The following is a 21,792-nucleotide window of genomic DNA, read 5'->3' as shown; positions in this document are numbered from 1 at the left end:
TGTTCTAGAAATTTCCAAATCCTACATGCAGAACTTGAAACAGAAACCTCTGGCTTGCAAAATCTTTGCTTTTAAACGGCTTTATAATGGAATGTAGTTGTTGCTAGGACTGGGATTCTGGTAGACTATGGAGGTAATTGAAGGAAGATCTAGAGCAATCTCACTGCTAGTAAGGGATCTGGCAATACTCCAGCAGATGACCCGGCTGGTCTCAGGGAAGTTGAATTCAGCCGTCTTTTCAGAAGAGAACAATAGGCAAAATATCACTTGTCTGGACTCCTTCCAGTTCTCCACCCATAAGCATTCTGAGTACCCATTTCCCACACTGAAGAGACCAGTCTCTCATCAAGCTGTCTCTTCTTAATTATAGGTGAAGAGATTGTGGAAATCTCCTACGCACTGGTATCTTGCCATCTACTTGTTCTTCCTGGAGATTATTCTCACCATAGTGATGATATGGCAGCGGTTCTCCCATACAGAATATCATAGCCAGCACCAAGGCAGAGTAGCACATCTTCTGATGGTCTGGAATAAAAAAGAAACCCACTGGTTTAGTTATAACATCAACATAGTACACTGTCACATGATGTAGCTGTGGCAAGTGTCTTGAACAACTACCTACAGGAAAGAGCAGTCCTATGTCCACAGTGGAATTTGGCCTACCGGCCCTTTCTCTTGGGCAAATTTCTGTGACATTGAAATAACCCACCAATGATTGGGAAGTGGTTTTTACAGTAAGTGCAACAGTTCTGAATATAACTGTTAAGTACATTTGGACTTCCTGCCTATGTCAGCTCTTGAGCACATATCTTTATCTCTATATGTGACACCACCAACCACAAGGAAACCTTGTCAAAATATTCATCACGTATAGCAATTTAAAGAGAATTGTTCAGAATCCCCAGTTCTGTTACAGACATTTCTTTGTGAGCACAGGCTTATTAGATCATTCCCTATGTTCCAGGCTACTACTGTCTAAGGAAATGACTTATAGGAGTAAATTACTACTGAGTATGGAAAAGCAGGGCCAGATTAAGGCAGTGAAAATGACTAAGAGTGCTTTGCACCAGCATATGCTGTGCTAAATCTGCTGATGGAGACAGAATGAACACCACTGCGGTTTTGTAAAAAATATCTAGAAGGTTTTAAGTTTATAATTACTTCTAAAAGTAATTTATTTCATTGTACAGCAACTGACAAAGGATCTCCGGATCTGAAACGTTGAACGTTGTTCAAGTTTGATTGAAAGTTGTTTTGAACATTTTTAAATTTTTATATTTCGGATAAAAATTTGGAAAAGCAGGGCCAGATTAAGGCAGTGAAAATGACTAGGAGTGCTTCACACCAGCATATGCTGTGTTAAGTCAGTTACACCCTTATACCTGGCTGTGGTCACACATGCTTTTGCATCATTCAGACTGACCTACTGTAACACAATTGACATAGAGCTAACCTTCCAAAGCACCTAAAGTCTTCAGTTAGTTCAGAATGCCATTGCCCAGGAGGTTGCCTGGGGTTGTCTGGACAGGTAGGTCAGTATATTGAAGTTTACAAACCATTTTACACCACACATTAGTCTAATTGCAAATACAGGAGAACTATTTGGGCAGCAGCTTGCTGGCTGGGCAGAGATTAACTGGACTGGTTGCATAGCTGCGTAACTGGGCTGGTTGCATATCTATTTCTAGTCCCAAATCAAGGTGCAAATCTAAAGCCTTGAACAGCTTGAGGTCTGGGTACCTTAAGGACGGCATTTTCCCTTTCCTTTGCACTCTGTTCAACGTCCAAGGTCCTGCTCAGCGTCTCCTTACAGACTGAAATGCGACCGGTGGGAGCAAGGAGCAGGATCATTTCAGTTGTGGTGCTAAAGGTACTGTCTCAACAATACAGGTTCTTGTTGCAGCCTTTTAATGGTTTACTCTGTATGTATATGCAACTGCTCTATCACATTTTGCTTTCCTCAAAAGTAATAACTGTATATTTTAATTTGTGCTTCTTTAATAAATATATTCCCCGTTGGTTTTGAAGCCTTGTGCGTGTGTGTGGATCGTTTGAGGCTCAGCTCTTTGCCAAAGACAAACTAATGATGAACATGTGTCTTGTAGTGCAAGTCTCTACATGTAAGAGGAGCCCATTCAGTAACATGGCCCGAATAGCCCCGTCATTATATGCTTTCTCACAGGGGCTGAGCTTACAGGGATTGAATTATTATTATTATTATTATTATTATTATTATTATTATTATTATCTGCTGATGAGAGGGCCAAGTATTTCTTTGCTAATTTTTCTGATTGCTGTCATGTTATAATTGATCATTCAGGTGCTGCTGTTTTACTCTCTTTCCTTCTTTTAACTTTACATTTGTTGTTGAAAGTTGATATGTATTTTAACTGTGCTTTTTTTTAAAAAAAATTATGTAAACTGCTTAGAGATTTTACTATATACAAATAAATAAATAGTTTTATTCTGTTCTGATTGATTTGGGTTTTTTTGGTGCTTTTTTTTAGTTCCAAATGGCAAGAAAAGCAAGCTAATAATAAAAAATATTTTTTGATGAAAAAAAGCTTTTCTCTTTAAATAATATTTCAGATTTCGATTACTGACTTTCCTGTAGAACATATTTCTTTTCCATAGATCAGCATGGCTAAGTTTGGTTACGAGTCATCTGAGATTCGGAAACATTCCAGGTGTGCATTTTCCCTTCCTTTCCAGTGCACATTTGTATCTCATGCATCAATCTGTCCCACAGCCTGCTAGTACAGCAAAATTTCCACCGGCAGCGTCTATACATGAACGCTCTGCAGAATCACAGCCACTGCCTTTCCTGAATCTTAATTAGTTGGCATGTTCCAACAGGGGTTTTATATATGAAAAGCCACGTGACAGGGGCATATGGTCATAATGTAACACACTCTGTACTATTTACAACAGATAATTAAAGCATGGAGGGATTTACAAAGCCTAGATGTTATATGCAGGGATGAACAACCCAATAAAAGTTAGGCCATTTCTATATGGGCTAGCACTCGGGTTATGTATTTTACGAGATGATTAGCTGAGAAGTACTTGGCCTCAGAAGCGTGGATTTGTCCATTTCTCTTCCAGCACCTCCTTTTATTTCCTAGGCGGGCCAAAGCTCTGACCTGACACAACCGTTCCCCCTTCCTTGGCTCCCCCTGCCATGGAAGCAGATGAACATTACAATCTGCGACAGGATTGGGCCCAGGTTACCCTGAAGCTCCAGTACAGGGCAGAGGGCTCCCGTGATTCAGATGCACCCTTCCCCTTTGCTTTTGTATAGGTGGATGCATTATCAGAGGGAAACCCCTTAAGGCGTGTTCCAGATTCTGCCAGCTGATGGATATTGTGTGTCCAGCTGCTTGGGAAAGCACCAAAGAGCTTGAAGGGAGGTACAGAAACAGGCCAGCGGTGGGGAAGAGGATAAATGTTCTGACAATGTGCATTATTTCAGCATTTCTACCCCATCTTTCTATGATAAAACATAACATGGCTTACAAATTAAAAATACATATTTAGGATTGGTTTTAAACAATAAAAACCACCACAACACAAACAAAAAGAAGAGTGATGCTTGTTGCAGATCACAAGCTGAATATGAGCCAACAGTGTGATGCAGCTGCAAAAAAAACAAATGCTATTTTGGGCTGCATTAATAGAACTATAGCTTCCAAATCACACGAGGTACTGGTTCCCCTCTATTCAGCACTGGTTAGGCCTCATCTTATTATTATTATTATTATTATTATTATTTATTTATATAGCACCATCAATGTACATGGTGCTGTACAGAGTAAAACAGTAAATAGCAAGACCCTGTCGCATAGGCTTACAATCTAATAAAATCATAGTAAAACAATAAGGAGGGGAAGAGAATGCAAACAGGTACAGGGTAGGGTAAGCAGGCACTGGGTAGGGAAAAACTAACAGTAGAAAGTAACAGTAGAAGTCTGCACAACATCAAGTTTTAAAAGCTTTAGGAAAAAGAAAAGTTTTTAGTTGAGCTTTAAAAGCTGTGGTTGAACTTGTAGTTCTCAAATGTTCTGGAAGAGCGTTCCAGGCGTAAGGGGAAGCAGACGAAAATGGACGAAGCCGAGCAAGGGAAGTAGAGGCCCTTGGGCAGGCGAGAAACATGGCATCAGAGGAGCGAAGAGCACGAGTGGGGCAATAGTGTGAGATGAGAGAGGAGAGATAGGAAGGAGCTAGACCGTGAAAAGCTTTGAAGGTTAACAGGAGAAGTTTATATTGGATTCTGAAGTGAATTGGAAGCCAATGAAGAGATTTCAGAAGCGGAGTAACATGGTCGGAGCGGCGAGCCAAGAAGATGATCTTTGCGGCAGAGTGGTGAACAGAAACCAACGGACTGATGTGAGAAGAAGGAAGGCCAGAGAGAAGAAGGTTGCAGTAGTCCAACCGTGAAATAACCAGTGCATGAACAAGCGTCTTGGCAGAAGAGACAGACAAAAATGATCGAATCCTGGCAATATTATACAGGAAAAATCGACAAGATTTAGCTACTGCCTCAATATGAGGAATAAAGGAGAGCGAGGAGTCGAAGATAAAGCCAAGGCTACGAGCTTCCTTGACCGGAGTAAGCGTAACATCATTGACAGTAAGAGAGAATGAGAGATGAGGAGAAGGTTTAGGAGGAAAAACAAGCAATTCAGTCTTTGCCATGTTAAGCTTCAAGCGACGATGAAGCAGCCAAGCTGAGATATCTGAAAGACATGCCGAGATACGATCGTGAACATCAGGAGAAAGTTCCGGAGATGACAGATATAGTTGTGTATCATCGGCGTACAGATGATATTGGAGGCCATGAGATTGAATAAGCAACATGCCTGAAAACTTAGGGAAGCTGAGACTCTTGAGTACTGCATCCAGTTCTGGGCACCACACTTCAAGAAGGATGTAGACAAGCTGGAGCATGTTCAGAGGAGGGCAATGAGGATGATCAGGGGTCTGGAAACAAAGCCCTATGAGGAGAGACTGAAAGAACTGGGCATGTTTAGCCTGGAGAAGAGAGAATTGAAGGGAGACATGATGGCACTCTTCAAATACTTGAAAGGTTGTCACACAGAGGAGGGCCAGGATCTCTTCTCGATCCTCCCAGAGTGCAGGACATGCAGGACATGGAATAATGGGCTCAAGTTACAGGAAGCCAGATTCCGGCTGGACATCAGGAAAAACTTCATGACTTTTAGAGCAGTACAACAATGGAACCAATTATCTAGGGAGGTTGTGGGCTCTCCCACACTAGAGGCATTCAAGAGGCAGCCGGACAGCCATCTGTCAGGGATGCTTTAGGGTAGATTCCTGCATTGAGCAGGGGGTCGGACTCGATGGCCTTGTAGGCCCCTTCCAACTCTACTATTCTATGATTCTATGAAATACTATTCTCTGTGTGGACAGACACACTTTTTTGTAAGATGGCTACTAGTCCTGATGGCTATGTGCTACCTCCACTAGCAGAGGCGACAAGCTTATGTAAATCAGTTGCTGGAGAACATGGATTGTCAGGTGTTGTTGCCTCAAGTCCTGATTGTGGGTTTCCCATGGGCATCCAGTTGGCCCCAGTGTGAACGGAGTGCTGGACTAGATGGACCCTTGGTCTGATCCAGCAGGGCTCTTCTTAAGGAGTCTCAGCTTCCCTGATTAAGCTGCGTGAGCTTAGCAACAATGGATCAAGCTGGGCTCCTGGCACCAAACAGCTTGGCTGTGAGGAATCCCTCCCTCCCAGACTAAAAGAGGCCACTCTTCTCGGCTCTAAGTTTTCAGGCATGTTGCTTTCAATATTAGACAACTCAGGAACAAAATATACTGAGCAAATTGTTTGTAGGCTGCTGCTGGGTTAAAATGTTTTATCCAGTAAGCCATTACTTGCTGAAGAGGGAAAGGATGAACAAGGGCAATTAAAGATGTGGAAGAAATCCATCTGGAATGCTAGATCTTGAAAAGGCATGCAGCCTGTAAGCAAATGTAATTATTCCCTGAGTATTAAATTCATTAACTACCAAGTCACAAGATACGTTCCACGTGCCTAGTTATTTTCCTTTCAGTCCTGGCTAAATGGTGTGTTTTTAGCAGGCATCTCTGAGATGCAACAGATTCTCTTTGTACCATGGACAACAGAGGAAAAAATGAGGGGTTACCAATAGTTATAGGAAGCATTTAAAAAACAACAATAGAACAATCAACCCCATTCATTTTGAAGATACAGTAGTGGAATTCACTAAGGGGACTCTGCTGATGCCCAACAATATACACACTGCTGTGGCCAGCTTATGAAGGGCAGAGGTGCCTGAAAACTGCATTTCCCACAGTTTTGAGTTCACTTCGACATTGTTTGAACTTAACCACAAAGCCAATCCTCTGGACCATAAATGCAGCAAAGGAAGATTATGACTTTGGAAGGATGGGAAGATTGAGGCTCAAGAAAGCAGAACTGACAGCAGAGTTGTGTGTATATTCCACAGTAACTTGGGGCAGGTGATTATAGAGTGGATTGTAACAGAATTGTTCTAGTTAATTCTGCCTTGCTGTGTCCTATAATAAGCTGCCTTAAAAATATATGAAAAAACACCATGTTGAAAAGATTAACAGGCCACAAGCATGACAGACTCTCTGGGGGCAAATGCATCTACCCCCAAAAGCTGGACAGCAGCCAAGGTGCCTGCGTTGACACATGGGGGGAGTATTATTTCATCAAAAGCATCCAGAATCCATGCAGAGAGTTTTAGCCTCCAGTGTTCCTCTTTAACATCAGGCAGGAGCCGACAGAATGCGTGCTTTTGGCTTGACAACAATCCCTAGTTGCCTGAGAGCTGGCATGGACTGCTCTGGTCTCTGCCATCCGCAAAAAGGATTAGATACTCTGCAGTCTATCAGAAGATGGATCAGCCTCGATTCCCAAGTTCCTGGCACCAAAATAAGCTTCTATCACCTCAACACTCAAGGTCATTTTTCATGAGAGATTCTGTTTACAGTTCTGTGACAGCAGCAGAAAAATAATAATCCAAGCCCAATGTGACTAAATGGCCCCTAGAAAGAGAGAGAAAGCCTGCAATGAAAGGGGTGGCAAAGAAAATACCACCCCTTGCCACTTCTCCATCATCTTCAGTGATTACAGTCCTGTTTCCTTTTGAGCTGCTATTCCAAACGAACTGCCGAATGACACGAACCAAGGTGCTTATGCACCAGGTACTTTCTCGCTGTCGAGAAAACACGTGCCTGTCAAAGTCTGCCACTGCTAACACATGAGCAATAGTGTATATGCAAGAAGATTGATTCTCTTGAGAGAGGGAGGGGGAGGCTCAAACTGGAAGTAAATGTGACAAGGGGCAGACATCCCTTTCCAGAAGATGAATCAGACAAATGAAAGTGTGTTACATTCATAATCTAAGCTTATGTTTCCCTCTTCCAGAAACTTGTTGTATTGCATTTTGGAATTGCCAAGAATCAAAAAGCAGGATAATAAGTAATAATAAATTTATTTATTTATTATTGCATTTATATCCTGCCTTTTTTCCTCCAAGAAACCCAAGGCAGCGTACATAATCCTCCTCCTCTCCATTTTATCCTAACAACAACCACCCTGTGAGGTGGGTTGGGCTGAGTGGGGACTAGAACCCGGATCTCCCGACTCCCAGTCCAACACTTTAGCCACTACACCACACTGGCTGGTATAGTGCAAGTACACAATAGTTAATGCCAACTGGAAAGCAGATGTGGATTCCAAAGGGATGGAGTTTTGTATTGTGAGATCATCAAGGAGAAGCTCAGCACAACCAAAAGGAGAAGCTGATCTGCACATTTTCTGTGAGCTAAACTGGAGGGTGAAGTTATGCAGGTACTAACACACAGCTCTTGTGGGGTAGGCTGGGGGGGCGGAGGGAGGGAAAGGGAGGCAAAGGAGCCACCAGAAACCTCCTCTGGCTGCCTGACAGGCAATCCTGAGAAGCCTTCCTCAACCTGGTGCCCTCCAGATATTTTGTACTTCTGCTTCCATCAGGCCCCAACCAGCATGGCCAATAGTCAGGAATGCTGGGAGTTGTCACCCAAAACATCTGGAGAACACCTGGTGAGAACGTCTGCTGTAGAGGCTTAAAAGAACATCCAGATAAACTCTGAATATCCAAGTGATGGATGAAAAAAGCAATCCCTTTGAGAGAAGCATTGAATATAGCATAAACACATTTGCCTGGAGACAAACTTATAAATCAGTGATGGAAAGGTTGTTGCTGGATGGCAGAAAGCTAGGATTAATTATGAAATAGGGACAAGCTTCCTGCTCAAGTGAACAACCCCATCTTCAAGTATTACCATCTTAACTACAGAACAAGGCAGCCTATGGAGACTTTTGCATGCCAAAGATAAAAACACTAACACTTCAGACACTGCAGACGGTCAATAAACTGCTGTGCTAAAAAGAAAGCTCTTGCGTATGTAAGCATAACAAAACTCAAAGTGCGTGTGCATAGAAGACTGTCTCTGCATGGCAAGCAGGGCAGAGGAAAAGTGCACTACAGAGTGTAGTAGCACTCTGGAGTCCACCAGCTCAAGCCGCTCAACTGCACACTTTGTTTTCCTACGTCGTTTGTGCTATGTGCGGCTGCCAGTTATTTTTTTAATTCAAGGGAAGGTCAATCTTGTTCATCTGCATACAGATAACCTACTGCTCAATATTCCCTCCCATCCTCTTGCAACTCAGCAGGGCTTAGAGTTGCTTGTGGTCAAGCATAGAACATTCCTGTCGTCTAGCCTAGCCTGGACTTCTCTTGGCTTTAATTAATGCTCTCTCTCATAACTTGCTGCTTCCATGGGGAAAGGCCATCTTTACTGCCATATGAATTTGTATTTATTTATTTTTATTTATTATTGCATTTATATCCAGCCTTTTTTCCTCCAAGGAACCCATGGCAGTGTACATAACCCTCCTCCTCCTCTCCATGCTATCCTAACAACAACAACCCTGTGAGGTAGGTTGGGCTGAGAGTCTGTGACTAGCCCAAAGTCACCCAGTGGGTTTCCATGGCTGAGTGGGGACTAGAACCCAGATCTCCCGACTCCCAGTCCAACACTTTAGCCACTACACCACACCACACCTATAAATCCAGTTCCCAAGCACCCAGGGACAACCCCAAAATGATGTTTTCTCCTGGAAGGTTTCCCTCCAGAAGTTTTGTTCTTAAAGAACAAAAGAAAGCAGCTAGGTGGGCCGATTAGACAGATCTCTTTGCATTTTACATAGAAGTGCCACTCATGGCCACAACTACACTGTGCCCATTTGGTAAATATGCATCCATGTCTTCTTAGGGGAGAAAAAGCAATAAGAGACTACAATGCCCATCATTCCATTCTATTCACCATGCTGCCCGGGTCTTCTGAGAACTGAAGTGTAAAACATCCAGAGGGAACCAGGTTGGGAAAGGCATTACACCTCTCTGGAACAACTGCTATGCAATTGGTTGTTTTTATTTTAAAAGGTCAAGAATGAAAACCGCAGAAATGATATTTCATGAACGATTCATCTACTGTGATGAGTGAGCCTCTTGGCTAATACCAGTTGCCAAATCCTGGTATGCCACCCTATATCCCAACATGGTTTTCCACCCTTTGCCATTTCCAGAAAAATATAAATAAAATAAAACAGAGGCTAATAAAAGACTATTTTTATGACATGCAGGACTCGTTTTCAACATTTGCTATGAGTATTTGCTATGAGTATGAAAAAGAACCCTTAAACTCTGGATTAAGGTGACCATACTATCAAATCCTTTAGCAGCAGCCTTGGAATGACCATCTGACCGCAAACCTCACTTTAGACCAATAGCTCAGATCTATATAGAGGAGGATACCTTAAATGTACAGCTAACTTCTCAAAGGCCTTGCCCTAATATGGAAGAGCGGTTTGATGCAGGAAATGTGCTTCAACATCTTTCCATTACATCTAATTATATTTTAAATCTTTTTTTAAAAAAAAGGTTTTTTAATTATTTCAGATAATTCAAACTAATTTGAACAAATCTAGTGGACAACTACACTACAGATGTAAAACCATGTATTGGTTTCCTGGGCCAATTCTCAACTCGAACATTTACAATATCGGCTGTAAAGAGTCAGTATCCAGATGATGCATTCAATGAATATATATATATATATATAAAGAGGTGGTGGGAGAGAGGGGGAGAGAGAGAGAGAGAGAGAGAGAGAGAGAGAGAGAGAGAAAAGCTAAGCAATAGTTTACATGCTGAGGACCCACAACAGTGTCACTAGTCAGGGTGGATTGATTTAAATCAAAGTGATTTAAATTACCAAGAAAAAGGGGCAATTTAAATCACTGATTTCAATCATGTTTCCAATTTTCTAATTCATATACTTCCTGAAGAAGAATGCATACTAATTTGTTGCTATAATTAAAAATATATTGGTTTGCAATTGCAGCTAAACACAACCTTTATGCTACTACCATAGCTTAATCCAAAACTATCTAGCCTATATGCCCTTTGCTCTACAGAATTTATATTAGTTTAGAGACATAAAGGGAAGCAATTGTGGAATTAAAGATTTCTGCTTGGCTCTCTCTTTACACATATCAAGACACCGAGCAATAATAATGCTTCATTTATAACGCCTGGCTTCAAAAGCCACATTTTTGCCCTGGGTCATTCTTTTATATAGAAAAAGAGATTATGCCTACATAAATTTGACAGAGAGTCATGGATTCAGTTTTCACAGGTTATGAGTATAGATTTTAACGTGTATGCTTGTATAATTCAGGTTTCAGATTAAGTCAGGTTATTTTTTCAGGTTTAACAAGAACCTTTAGTTTTTGTTAACTAAAATAAATGTGCAGTTAAAATCTGGTTTTGATTTCATTTATTTAAAATAAGATTTTTTAATCCTCTTTTGTGCCAGTGTACTAGATGGAAATAACGGAAACCATGACTAATATGAGTACAACGAATTTGCCCAGCCATTCCATTTCTTCCTTAATTGCCAACAAACACATGTTCAGCAGCAGAATGCCAGTGCTGGAAGGACTGCAGATGCAACCTGCTAGAAAAACGCCATGGGCTTCTTTCTCCAAGATACGCACGCGTTGCCCGTCAAAGCCAGAGAAGTGTTAGAAAGCCAAGAGACCTAAATCAGCAATTGGCAACAAAAACAAACAAACTGCAGAGTTAATTTATTCAGGCTGCTGCATATTTTATATATCGAAGAGCAGAACTGGCGAGCTCTCCTAAACCTATTTAATAAAAAATTATCTGCCTAATGAAGGCACTTCACTTCCAATCCTTTTCTGCTTCAGAAACATGCCTTCAAAGTTGAAGTCCCACATGAGGTCACCCCAGAGAACCGGATCTGGCACGACCTTTGGCTACCCTACACCAAAATCCTGCCCCCCTTTTTTTAAATTGGCCAGACCTGAGAAATCCCCATTTTTCTAAACCACAGCCACATTAATCATTTCACCCTTTCCTCCTATCTCCATCAAAGCACAAAGTACTACCCTCACCCCCTTAGATAAATATACATTCCCCTTATAAAATTATCGGCAAGGTTTGATTCCTCAAAAGTTTTCATGGACAGTTCCTAAACTCACCCTAGCTTTCATCTTTTTAGGGCGCAATCCTGTGAATGCACTGACCAAAAAAAGTCATACAATTCCTATTATTCCCCAGCCAGCCACAATGGGAGCTGTAGAACTTTCCCCCCTATCTAAACATGCACAGGATTTCACCCTTAGGCACTTACAATTTCTCTAGGACTCATGCATTTCAAGAAACCCAGGTCAACCCAAAAGCCTGAAACTGAACTTGGCATTAAAAAACAAAATTCAACCACAGCTTGAAACGAACACCCCTGGGGCCAAATTCACAGGACTTGCTCCAAATGCTCAGACTTGCAGAGTTTAGCTGGTCAACTGGAGATAAGCAACTACTCAAATGATTCTTTAAACCTAAATAAGTAAACCCAGAAGGCAGCCTTCCCCAACGAGATACCTTCCAGATGTGTTAGAATGCAACTCCCATGGTTCCTAGCCATACTAATGGGAGTTGCAGTCAAACAGATCCGGCGGGCTGGTCTAAGCCCTTACACCAGTACCTTACCCAATCAGGAATTCAGGAGATGCTTACAAAATGCTAGCCCAAACCCAAACTTGTGAACATTGCAATCCTAAACATGACTACTTGGAAGAAAGCCCCATCGAGTTCAATGTGAGCTACTCCCAGGGAAGCGAGTATCAGATTACAGCCAAACAGAACTGTTGGGTCATCTCTGGCAACCCTGGGCTACACCCTCAGCTTACAACAGGCCTCCCAAGAATGTAGCAACATCCAAGGAACTTTGTGGGTAGAGAAAGCTATCAACGGCGGCTACTAGTCCTGATGGCTATGTGCTAACTCCAGTACCAGAGACAGTATGCCTATGTATACCAGTTGCTAGGGAATATGACTGGGAAGGTACTATTGCCCTCATATCCTGCTTGTGGGTTTCCCATGGGTGGCTGGGTGGCCACTGTGTGAACAGAATGCTGGACTAGATGAATCTTTGGTCTGATCCCACATGGCTCTTCTGATGTTCTTAACTAATCAAGGGTTCAGGTATACTTCCAGATCTATTTCACCTCTCTTCCCATTCAAATTCCAGCCTTGACACTGATTTGCTTTGACTTGGTAGCAAATCTTAAATTCTTTTTCTTACCATCTGTCTCAGAGATTCTTGCAACAAAAGATGAGTCCATGGTCCAAATATTTACTGTTATTTATTGATTAGTTAAATTTGTATTTTGGCGTTCCACCAAATAGTACTCGATGATACTGACTTCCACTCTCATTCTTGCAGCAACAACTTTGAATGCCAACCCTTAAAAAGCTCACAATCCCTTGACATATCCATGACAAGCAGCAAAAAGAATTTGAGGTCTTTCAGAGATGCAGCAAAACCCATTAAATAAGCATGCCCCACCTTGCGTGTGAGTCTGCATGTCCCGTGCCAGCTCCATGGGCAAGACAGAATTCACCAGAGCAGAGATAATAGCAGCATCCAAGTTGCACATTGCTCCAAAACACTTCAGAAGCAGCAGCCGTAATGGGACTCTGTGCTCCTAAAAAGGAGGAAGTATTTTAAGTGAAAAGAACACAGGCAACTGCAAATATTATCATTTGTTTTTGATACAGGTAACGTTAATTTGAAAAGCCGAAGATTTAGTTAAAGCAGCAAAGCATATAAAAACTGTGTTGATCATAGTAGTTTCAAGCGAGCGAACCCGCATGGGAATCAGCCTTTTAGAATACAAGACATGGTGATACCAATATTTTAGCATTGCTTCTTCTTGTCCTATTCTCCATAATCAACTGTTCTTCCTTTTCTTTCTGATATAATATTCAATACCTGAAAACTGTCAAAATATCTCTTTGCTGCTAAACTGTCATCAGCTGGAGATAGTAGGTGATTTACGGAAGCACACCATTTCCCTCAGCGATTACTTATGATCTGTGTGCCAGAATCATTCAAAGTATTTTGATACCTAGATGTAAAGCAAAATACTTCAGAGGACATCTCACTGTAGCTGACCTGGGCAATAGTAGTACTTCCGCAACTGGTGTATGTGTGTGCGACCTGAATTGGCATTCATTCATTTTTATGAATGAACTTACGAAACGGAAACATTTCCACGGAAAAATGAAGCACTGGAAATTTTTCCACAGAAAGTTTCCCTCCGTCCATTACTGCAACACAGTGCTGGATACTTCTTTCCTGCTTTATGCATTTCATAGAATCACAGAATCATAGAACAGCAGAGTTGGAAGGGGCCTACAAGGCCATCGAGTCCAATCCCCTGCTCAATGCAGGAATCCACCCTAAAGCATCCTTGACAGATGGTCGTCCAGCTGCCTCTTGAAGGCCTCTAGTGTGGGAGAGCCCACAACCTGCCTAGGTAACTGATTCCATTGTCGTACTGCTCTAACAGTCAGGAAGTTTTTCCTGATGTCCAGCTGGAATCTGGCTTCCTTTAACTTGAGCCTGTTATTCCGTGTCCTGCACTCTGGGAGGATCGAGAAGAGATCCTGGCCCTCCTCTGTGTGACAACCTTTTAAGTATTTGAAGAGTGCTATCATGTCTCCCCTCAATCTTCTCTTCTCCAGGCTAAACATGCCCAGTTCTTTCAGTCTCTCTTCATAGGGCTTTGTTTCCAGACCCTTGATCATCCTGGTTGCCCTCCTCTGAACAATTTCCTTTTATCATCATCTTCCAGTGAGTTTATGCTGATTTGTTGTAACACAAGTCACACAACAGAAGGTAACAGCAAAAGGAGTACACTAGCAAGACGTTATTTGGGATGAGAGGATCATAGAATCATAGAATAGCAGAGTTGGAAGGGGCCTACAAGGCCATCGAGTCCAACCCCCTGCTCAATGCAGGAATCCACCCTAAAGCATCCCTGACAGATGGTTGTCCAGCTGCCTCTTGAATGCCTCTAGTGTGGGAGAGCCCACAACCTCCCTAGGTAACTGATTCCATTGTCATACTGCTCTAACAGTCAGGAAGTTTTTCCTGATGTCCAGCTGGAATCTGGCTTCCTTTAACTTGAGCCCGTCATTCCGTGTCCTGCACTCTGGGTGGATCTTCTTTTGAGGAATGCAAGAGCATTCCTCAAAAGAAGCCTTCTAGTTCATACTGACAGGGAACAGATCCCTCAGAGTGATGCATCTACAAACCATTTCTATTCTTGCACATGCAAGTAGGTTGACACTTTCACACTGAAGCAAAACCGGCATAAGGAAAATTGGAAGAATATAAATATAAAAGCAATGTTATGCATTTTAATACAGTAACTAATATATCATACAGCAACCCTGTTCAGATGACATACTAAGCCATAGTGGTTAAGCATTTTGAGCTAAACATTACGACTTAGCGTGTCATGTGAACCACTCCTAACCATGGTGGCTATATAACCATGGTTTAAACACACACACACACACACACAAACTAACCATCTGCTGAAAAGGGGTTAGCGGCCTAACCATGGCTCAGCGTGTTGTTTGAACAGGCCCAATGTGTTAAAAGAATATTTTAAAAAACAATGAACTAGCAGTCCAATGCTTTCCATGCAATACATAGTGCCAATATAGTGACATTGACTGCTATCTAATATTATATATTAGATATTGTATTAAAATGTGTAATATTGCTGTTATATTTTTATTCTTAAATTTCTCCTTATACCTATTTTGCTTCACTCCTGAATGTGGTTAAGGATAGAACCATTAATTGAAAATTGCTGTTGTCTATCATTCACACTGCCAGCTTCGACTGCATTCTATTCTCTGGATTCTTAATAAAGAAATGTTGAAACAAAAGGAAGCCCTTGTGGCAGCTATGGTACCGGACATGAGGAGAGACTAAGGAGAGTAGTTATCTAGCCCAGACTGCTATAGCAGCATCACATCCTCAAAAGGGGATAGTAGTATTTTTGTAGGCACCAAAGGCAAACTCCCACATGTTCCTTTGCATACTCGATTTCCTTCCTTTGTCCCAAGGAAGTCTCTTCATAACCTAATTTCCAACTCAACGCTGTTTACCAATGCACAGATGTGCCTCAATTAAGAGAAGCGCAGGAACAGCCCGCCTACATTCCCAGGGCATTCTTGGAAATCCTTCCTCCCGAAGACAGCAAAGCTGCTACCTCTATTCCTTAGTGCAGCTTTTTCAGAACACGGCAGATAGCTTTATCTTTCAAACTCGTAGCAGGGACTCACTTATTCCTTATTTCTACTATGGAAGAACGTGTCTGTGACCCAGATAGAAGTTTTCACCCGCTCATTTCTGGAGGTAGTCAATCCAAAATAAATTGTGGAAATCAGTGGTGTATCTCATTGGATTCGTTTACACCTTATGCTCTCTGGTTTTACTGGGCCAGCTCAGATTCCCCATTTCTTCCCCTGCTTCTACCTTTTTGCCACTTGATCGTATTGCAGAATAGCGCTGCCTTCACACTGGCTACTGATTTCACTGGCTAGAGACACCGCTTGGAAATATTCCTACAATATGAAATGCTGCAGAAGTCGAGGGGAGCAGGGAGAAGAGGGTCTTGATGGCCACTGTCTCTTACTCTTGTACTCCCCTATTCACTTACTCTGGTCTAAAAACGTTCTCAACCAACAGATTTCATATGTGAACAAGAGTTGCATTAAAGTGATTTAGGATTTAATAAAAATGTATGTGCCCCAACGCTCTGCTGCTCTAGAACAAAGAATACTGAATGCAGTCTCGTACCATCTGATAGTATGTAACAAGGGACAAAACCGATTCAAAGTCATTCTTCCGGCACATCTTCTTGCAAACTTCAGGATCTGCATCTGTCTGGAAACAAGGATGAAAAAATCAGTTTTCTGGCATATCGAGAAAAGATTGTTTCTTTGACAGTAACCAAGGAAGACAGCTACAGACCTATCCCAAATCCTGGTCTTTCCATTTCCAAAACATAAACCAATAGCACTGAAAATACATCTGCATCAAAGCAAGCATCTGAGCAAAAAAATACATGTTTTACCGATGTATAGATCAAACAACATACATATATAATTTCTGAAAACTACATACATAAGCCCTTGAAAGGTTAAACAAAGCCATAAACGGTTAATGGAAAACTTGTTTCAGACTACTACACAGCCAGCCTCACAACAACAAAACATCTAAAAAAAATAGCCATCTTGTTTAAAATATTGGATCTAAAATTAGCATGGGCCATATGAAAGATAAACAGTATTACTCGCTTGGAGTGTACTGGAAAAAAATGTTAAATCATCTTTACTATTCTTATCCGCTTTATTCTAACACTGCCCACCTGAGGCAGGTTAGATTAAGGGGCTGTGTTCATGGCACTGGCTTTGTGCCACCTCCCTCCTCAGCGCCATGCTTTCCATCTCCTGATGCCAAGGAGGGAGCGCGAGGTTTCTGGGCGGCCATCTGGGTCCCGGAGCTGCCCCCCCCTTCCTAGTGGAAGGCGACCAATCGGTGGTCACCTTCTGCCAGGCTCCACCCCTGGGTTGGTCACAGAACAACATTACACAGCAACATCACACCTTTTGAAAAAGTTGGGGTAAATCCCAGACTTTTTAAAAATGCAACATCGTGGGGAAGCCCAGAGATGGCTGCAAACCTATGCCTGTGTTGTTTAACCGATGGGGCACAGATCCACAGTCACTGTGGGTCTTTCCCTGCATGTAGACAGCCCCTAAGGGATAACAATATTCCATTTAGGGTGGGAGCCAGCTCCTTTCCAGCAATTTGGAATAACTAGTACATTTCTTATTTTTTACCACTTGTTTTTAAGTATTTATAACATGCAAGTTTAAATCACAAGAACAGAATCACATCTTTACTTACAAAAGCAGACACAAAATTATTTTTATCTGTCATCAAGTGGAAGTTTATATGCAATTAGCCAATTAAACAGGTTAATTGATTTGGTATGCACAGCGTACTTAATGCTCAGGTTTATTTTTAGGTAAGTGTTTAAATTTGCCAAAAATTGCAGGATAATTGGAGATAAAATTTAATCTGTTCCATCTCACATTTTGTGGAACCAACACATTTTTTTGCAGTGTGGTACTGCTCATGGCTATCTCTCATAGCAACAGAGATGTAACATTTCCAGAAAGTTTGACACCATGATTGGGGGGGGGGGGGGGGAGAGCATTTCCCCCAGATAGACATGCATTTGGGGGGGGGGGGAATAAACACATGATATTTCTTCTCAAACTTAAAACTACTTCTATAAGAATGCAAATTGTTCACGTTGTTAAATTATTTAATATATTGTTAAATTTGAAAAATCAATAAAAAAATATTTTAAAAATGTGAAGTGCATGATGCATAACTAAACAGATAATATCTAACTGATAGTACTGTTTGTATACTTATGAAATGAGAGAATCAATCTTAAATATATTGAAGCAACAGTTTTAAGACACCCAGATGCAGCTTCAAGCTACTACCTCTAGTTTTTACTAGTTGAGAAAATAGGAATAAAAGTTGGAAATAAAAAGTATAAATGCTGTAGTAAAGATAAGGAAGATGTTATTATTTGGGCTTAGAATGGGTAGTCTGAATTATTTATTATTATTAACTACATTTATATTGCTGCCCTACAGCAGGAATTCTCTAAAGAACTGCTCAACTACTGGCCAAAAGCAAATTTGGGCTTTCCCTCCCTCTTGAACACATTACAAATTGCAAAGAGGCTTGCCATAATTTATAGCAAGCTTCTTTGCAATTTGTAATGTGACGTGGGGGTGGCGGGGAGAAGGTGTCTACTATTCAAAAGTAGAAAATTCCATGAGACATGCTCAAGCTCTTAGACACTGCTAACATAGCGCTTTGGATCCTGGCCAGTATATGAACCTCAGCGTTATCATGAGAAAACAGAAAGTACTAACATTTTTTAATTTTTTTTAAAAAACCTCAGAAACAACACTATAGCGTAATTAAGCAGAAGCAATACATATGGATAGTTCTTTAAACTCAAGACTCTTGGATTGGATCAAACCCTGAGGATGCTTTGTATTCTACAACATCCAACATCAAGTCTTTAGAGTGTTGATTGTTTAGGAATCCTGTCAAATGCAGTATCATCACTATCATCACTATCTTTGGAGTCTGAATCAAAGGTTTGCAGCAGCGCAAATCAACTGTTAAAGTAGTGTTGTAAAACAATACTAACAAGTATATTACTCATCATTCTGGAAGTAAAAATAGCTCATAAGAGGTTGCCCACCCCCAGGCAAACGTCCATGTTTTTCATTTCAAGCCTTCTGGGTGGGGGTGGGGAAATTGGGGGAGGGAAACCCTGTGTCTCTCCCCACAATAGTCTTCACATACCACATATGAGAGATACAGTTGTTGTGGAAGGCTTTTCCCCAGTTTGCTAATAGATACATCTTCTGAAAGTGTTGGTCTCTTAATGAAAATTCCTACCTGCAAAGTCCTTACTAAAGTGCTTCTAAATTTCACTCTCAAAACAAACAATGCTAGGCAATTTCATATTTCAATTCACATCCATGTCATAATGTATTAATAGTGCAGGGCTCTAGAGTGGGAATGGATCACGACTGGGTTATTACACCACATGCACAGCAGAAACGAATCTATAGCATTCATTCAATTTCCATTGCACCCACCCCACAAGTTATACATTAAGCTATTGGTTTTATATTTCCACTACACAAAACACTGAGCAAGTAATCTTAACGAAAACTCCAAGCCTGCCAAAGCCAGAGCAGGAAGTTACCAGGATACGAAGCAGTTCCTCCAAATAACAGCAAATGACATTTTCATCTTCGTAGAGGGCCCAACTGCGTTGCTGGGCGTCATCTTTATGACGGGCCAAATCTGCAAATATCACCTTCAGCCTCTGTTCATCATGACAGATCTGTCCAGAAGGCAGCCCAGAACACAGATCCTGCAAGAACAAAAATAATGCCTCCCTTTAACAGTAAGCAATTATTGCAAAAGCTCTAGTATTCAACTTTAATTCACCTTCAAGTAGCCAAAAGCTTTTACAGTGCCTAATTTGTAATGTTGTACACTGCACGCAAATACAGTTCATCAACTTTTTTTTTTTGAGCAACTTGTAGATTTCTCATTATGTGGGGTCTCTAAAATCTTGACCTGACTGCTGCACCTTACAGTGCAATCCTATACATAAACTACTCAAAAGTAAGTTCCACTTAGTTCAATGAAACTTACTCCCAGGTAAGTGTATATCAGATTTCAGCCCAAGTGGCTTTAAAACAGATTAAACAAATTCATGGTGGATGGGTTTATCATGGGCTATTAGCCATGGTAGCCAGGAATGGATCTTCAAATGTTCAGACAGTATTTGATTTTGATATTTATGATTTAAGACATTTCTATCCTGGTTTTTGACCCAAATGGAACCTCAAAACATCTTACAACAAATTAAAACAAGCACCACTAATTATTCATTCATGAATTCAATAGATCCCAAACGCCATCTGAAATAAAATGGGGCCCATCTGGAATCTAAGAACTAATAGAGAAGGGGCAAGAAGAGCCTCTGTGCAGAGAGTTTTGTAGCCTGAATGTTGCCACTGAGAAGGCCCTGACCTCCACACCTCTGAGTGAAGATGACCCAAGGGAGCACATAGTTTTGTACTGAAAAAGGTGGTCTATGGGGCAACCCAGGCCCCAGACTACGTAAGCCTTTGTACCTCATTATCAGATGCAGATGGTAATCACCTATCTCGTCTCATCTGTAATTCACCTACTATAGTGCTCTAGTTGGCCTTTTAAAGAGAACTACTGAGCTAAGTAAACCCATGACCTGGCACAATATGGCAACTTTGTTGTTCATATGCTCTCAGAAGGTAGGTAAACCCAAAAGGAGAGCCTTTAATATGTTGTACTGTAGGAACAGAATATTTGTCTGAAACAGAATATTTGTCCCTCTCCTTCTGAAGTGCTGTCGCTAGGCAAAAAAGTCCATCTAGCAAAAAATGCAGGGCAGGAGACTGTCACTAGATGGGCAAAAAAAAAAACATCTAGTGAACAACACAGGGCAAGAGGAGGCCACCCTTCCTGCACTGCAATGGATGACTGGAAACCCTTGAGTTCAGGGGTTTCTGATCATCGAAGCCACAATCAACAGGACTGAGTTAGTCATGAATGCTGTGGACGTCATATATCTTGACTTCAGCAAAGCTTTTGACAAAGTGCCCCATGATATTCTGATTAACAAACTAGCTAAAAGTGGGCTAGATGGAACAACTATTAGGTGGATCAACAGTTGGCTACAGAATCGGACTCAAAGAGTACTTATCAATGGAACCTTTTCAAACTGGGGAGAGGCAACGAGTGGGGTGCCGCAGGGCTCAGTCCTGGGCCCAGTGCTCTTCAACATTTTTATTAATGATTTGGACGAGGAGGTGCAGTAAACGCTGATCAAATTTGCAGATGACACAAAATTGGGTGGGATAGCTAATACCCTGGAAGACAGAAACAAACTTCAAAGTGATCTTGATAGGCTGGAGTGCTGGGCTGAAAACAACAGAATGGAATTTAATAGGGATAAATGCCAAGTTCTACATTTAGGAAATAGAAACCAAAGGCACAGTTACAAGATGGGGGATACTTGGTTCAGCAATACTACAAATGAGAAGGATCTTGGAATTGTGGTAGATTGCAAGCTGAATATGAGCCAACAGTGCGATATGGCTGCAAGAAAGGCAAATGCTATTTTGGGCTGCATTAATAGAAGTATAGCTTCCAAATCACGTGAGGTACTGGTTCCTCTCTATTCGGCCCTGGTTAGGCCTCATCTAGAGTATTGCATCCAGTTCTGGGCTCCACGATTCAAAAAGGACGCAGACAAGCTGGAGCGTGTTCAGAGGAGGGCTACCAGGATGATCAGGGGTCTGGAAACAAAGCCCTATGAAGAGAGACTGAAAGAACTGGGCATGCTTAGCCTGGAGAAGAGAAGATTGAGGGGAGACATGATAGCACTCTTCAAATACTTGAAAGGTTGTCACACAGAGGAAGGCCAGGATCTCTTCTCGATCCTCCCAGAGTGCAGGACACGGAATAACGGGCTCAAGTTAAAGGAAGCCAGATTCCGGCTGGACATCAGGAAAAACTTCCTGACTGTTAGAGCAGTACGACAATGGAATCAGTTGCCTGGTGAGGTTGTGGGCTCTCCCACACTAGAGGCCTTCAAGAGGCAGCTGGACAACCATCTGTCAG

The 21,792-nt window shown here is 41.6% G+C and overlaps 1 protein-coding gene across 1 annotated transcript in view; it reads right to left on the bottom strand.

Moving 5' to 3' along the window:
- The window catches only part of NCKIPSD (NCK interacting protein with SH3 domain), a 112,808-nt gene that overhangs the window by 13,409 nt on the left and 77,607 nt on the right, over positions 1–21,792 (bottom strand). The window contains exons 6-9 of the mRNA XM_063121358.1: positions 19,322–19,492; positions 16,306–16,392; positions 12,991–13,129; positions 445–525 (exon numbers count right to left, since the gene is read on the bottom strand). Coding sequence (XP_062977428.1) covers positions 445–525; positions 12,991–13,129; positions 16,306–16,392; positions 19,322–19,492 — 478 coding nt within the window. The remainder of the gene's footprint in view (positions 1–444; positions 526–12,990; positions 13,130–16,305; positions 16,393–19,321; positions 19,493–21,792) is intronic.

This window comes from Elgaria multicarinata, chromosome 3 (assembly GCF_023053635.1).
Source record: "Elgaria multicarinata webbii isolate HBS135686 ecotype San Diego chromosome 3, rElgMul1.1.pri, whole genome shotgun sequence".
Taxonomy (NCBI): Eukaryota; Metazoa; Chordata; class Lepidosauria; order Squamata; family Anguidae; genus Elgaria; species Elgaria multicarinata.
The sequence above is the reverse complement of the archived record's forward strand: the minus strand, read 5'-3'. Positions and strand labels throughout refer to the sequence as shown.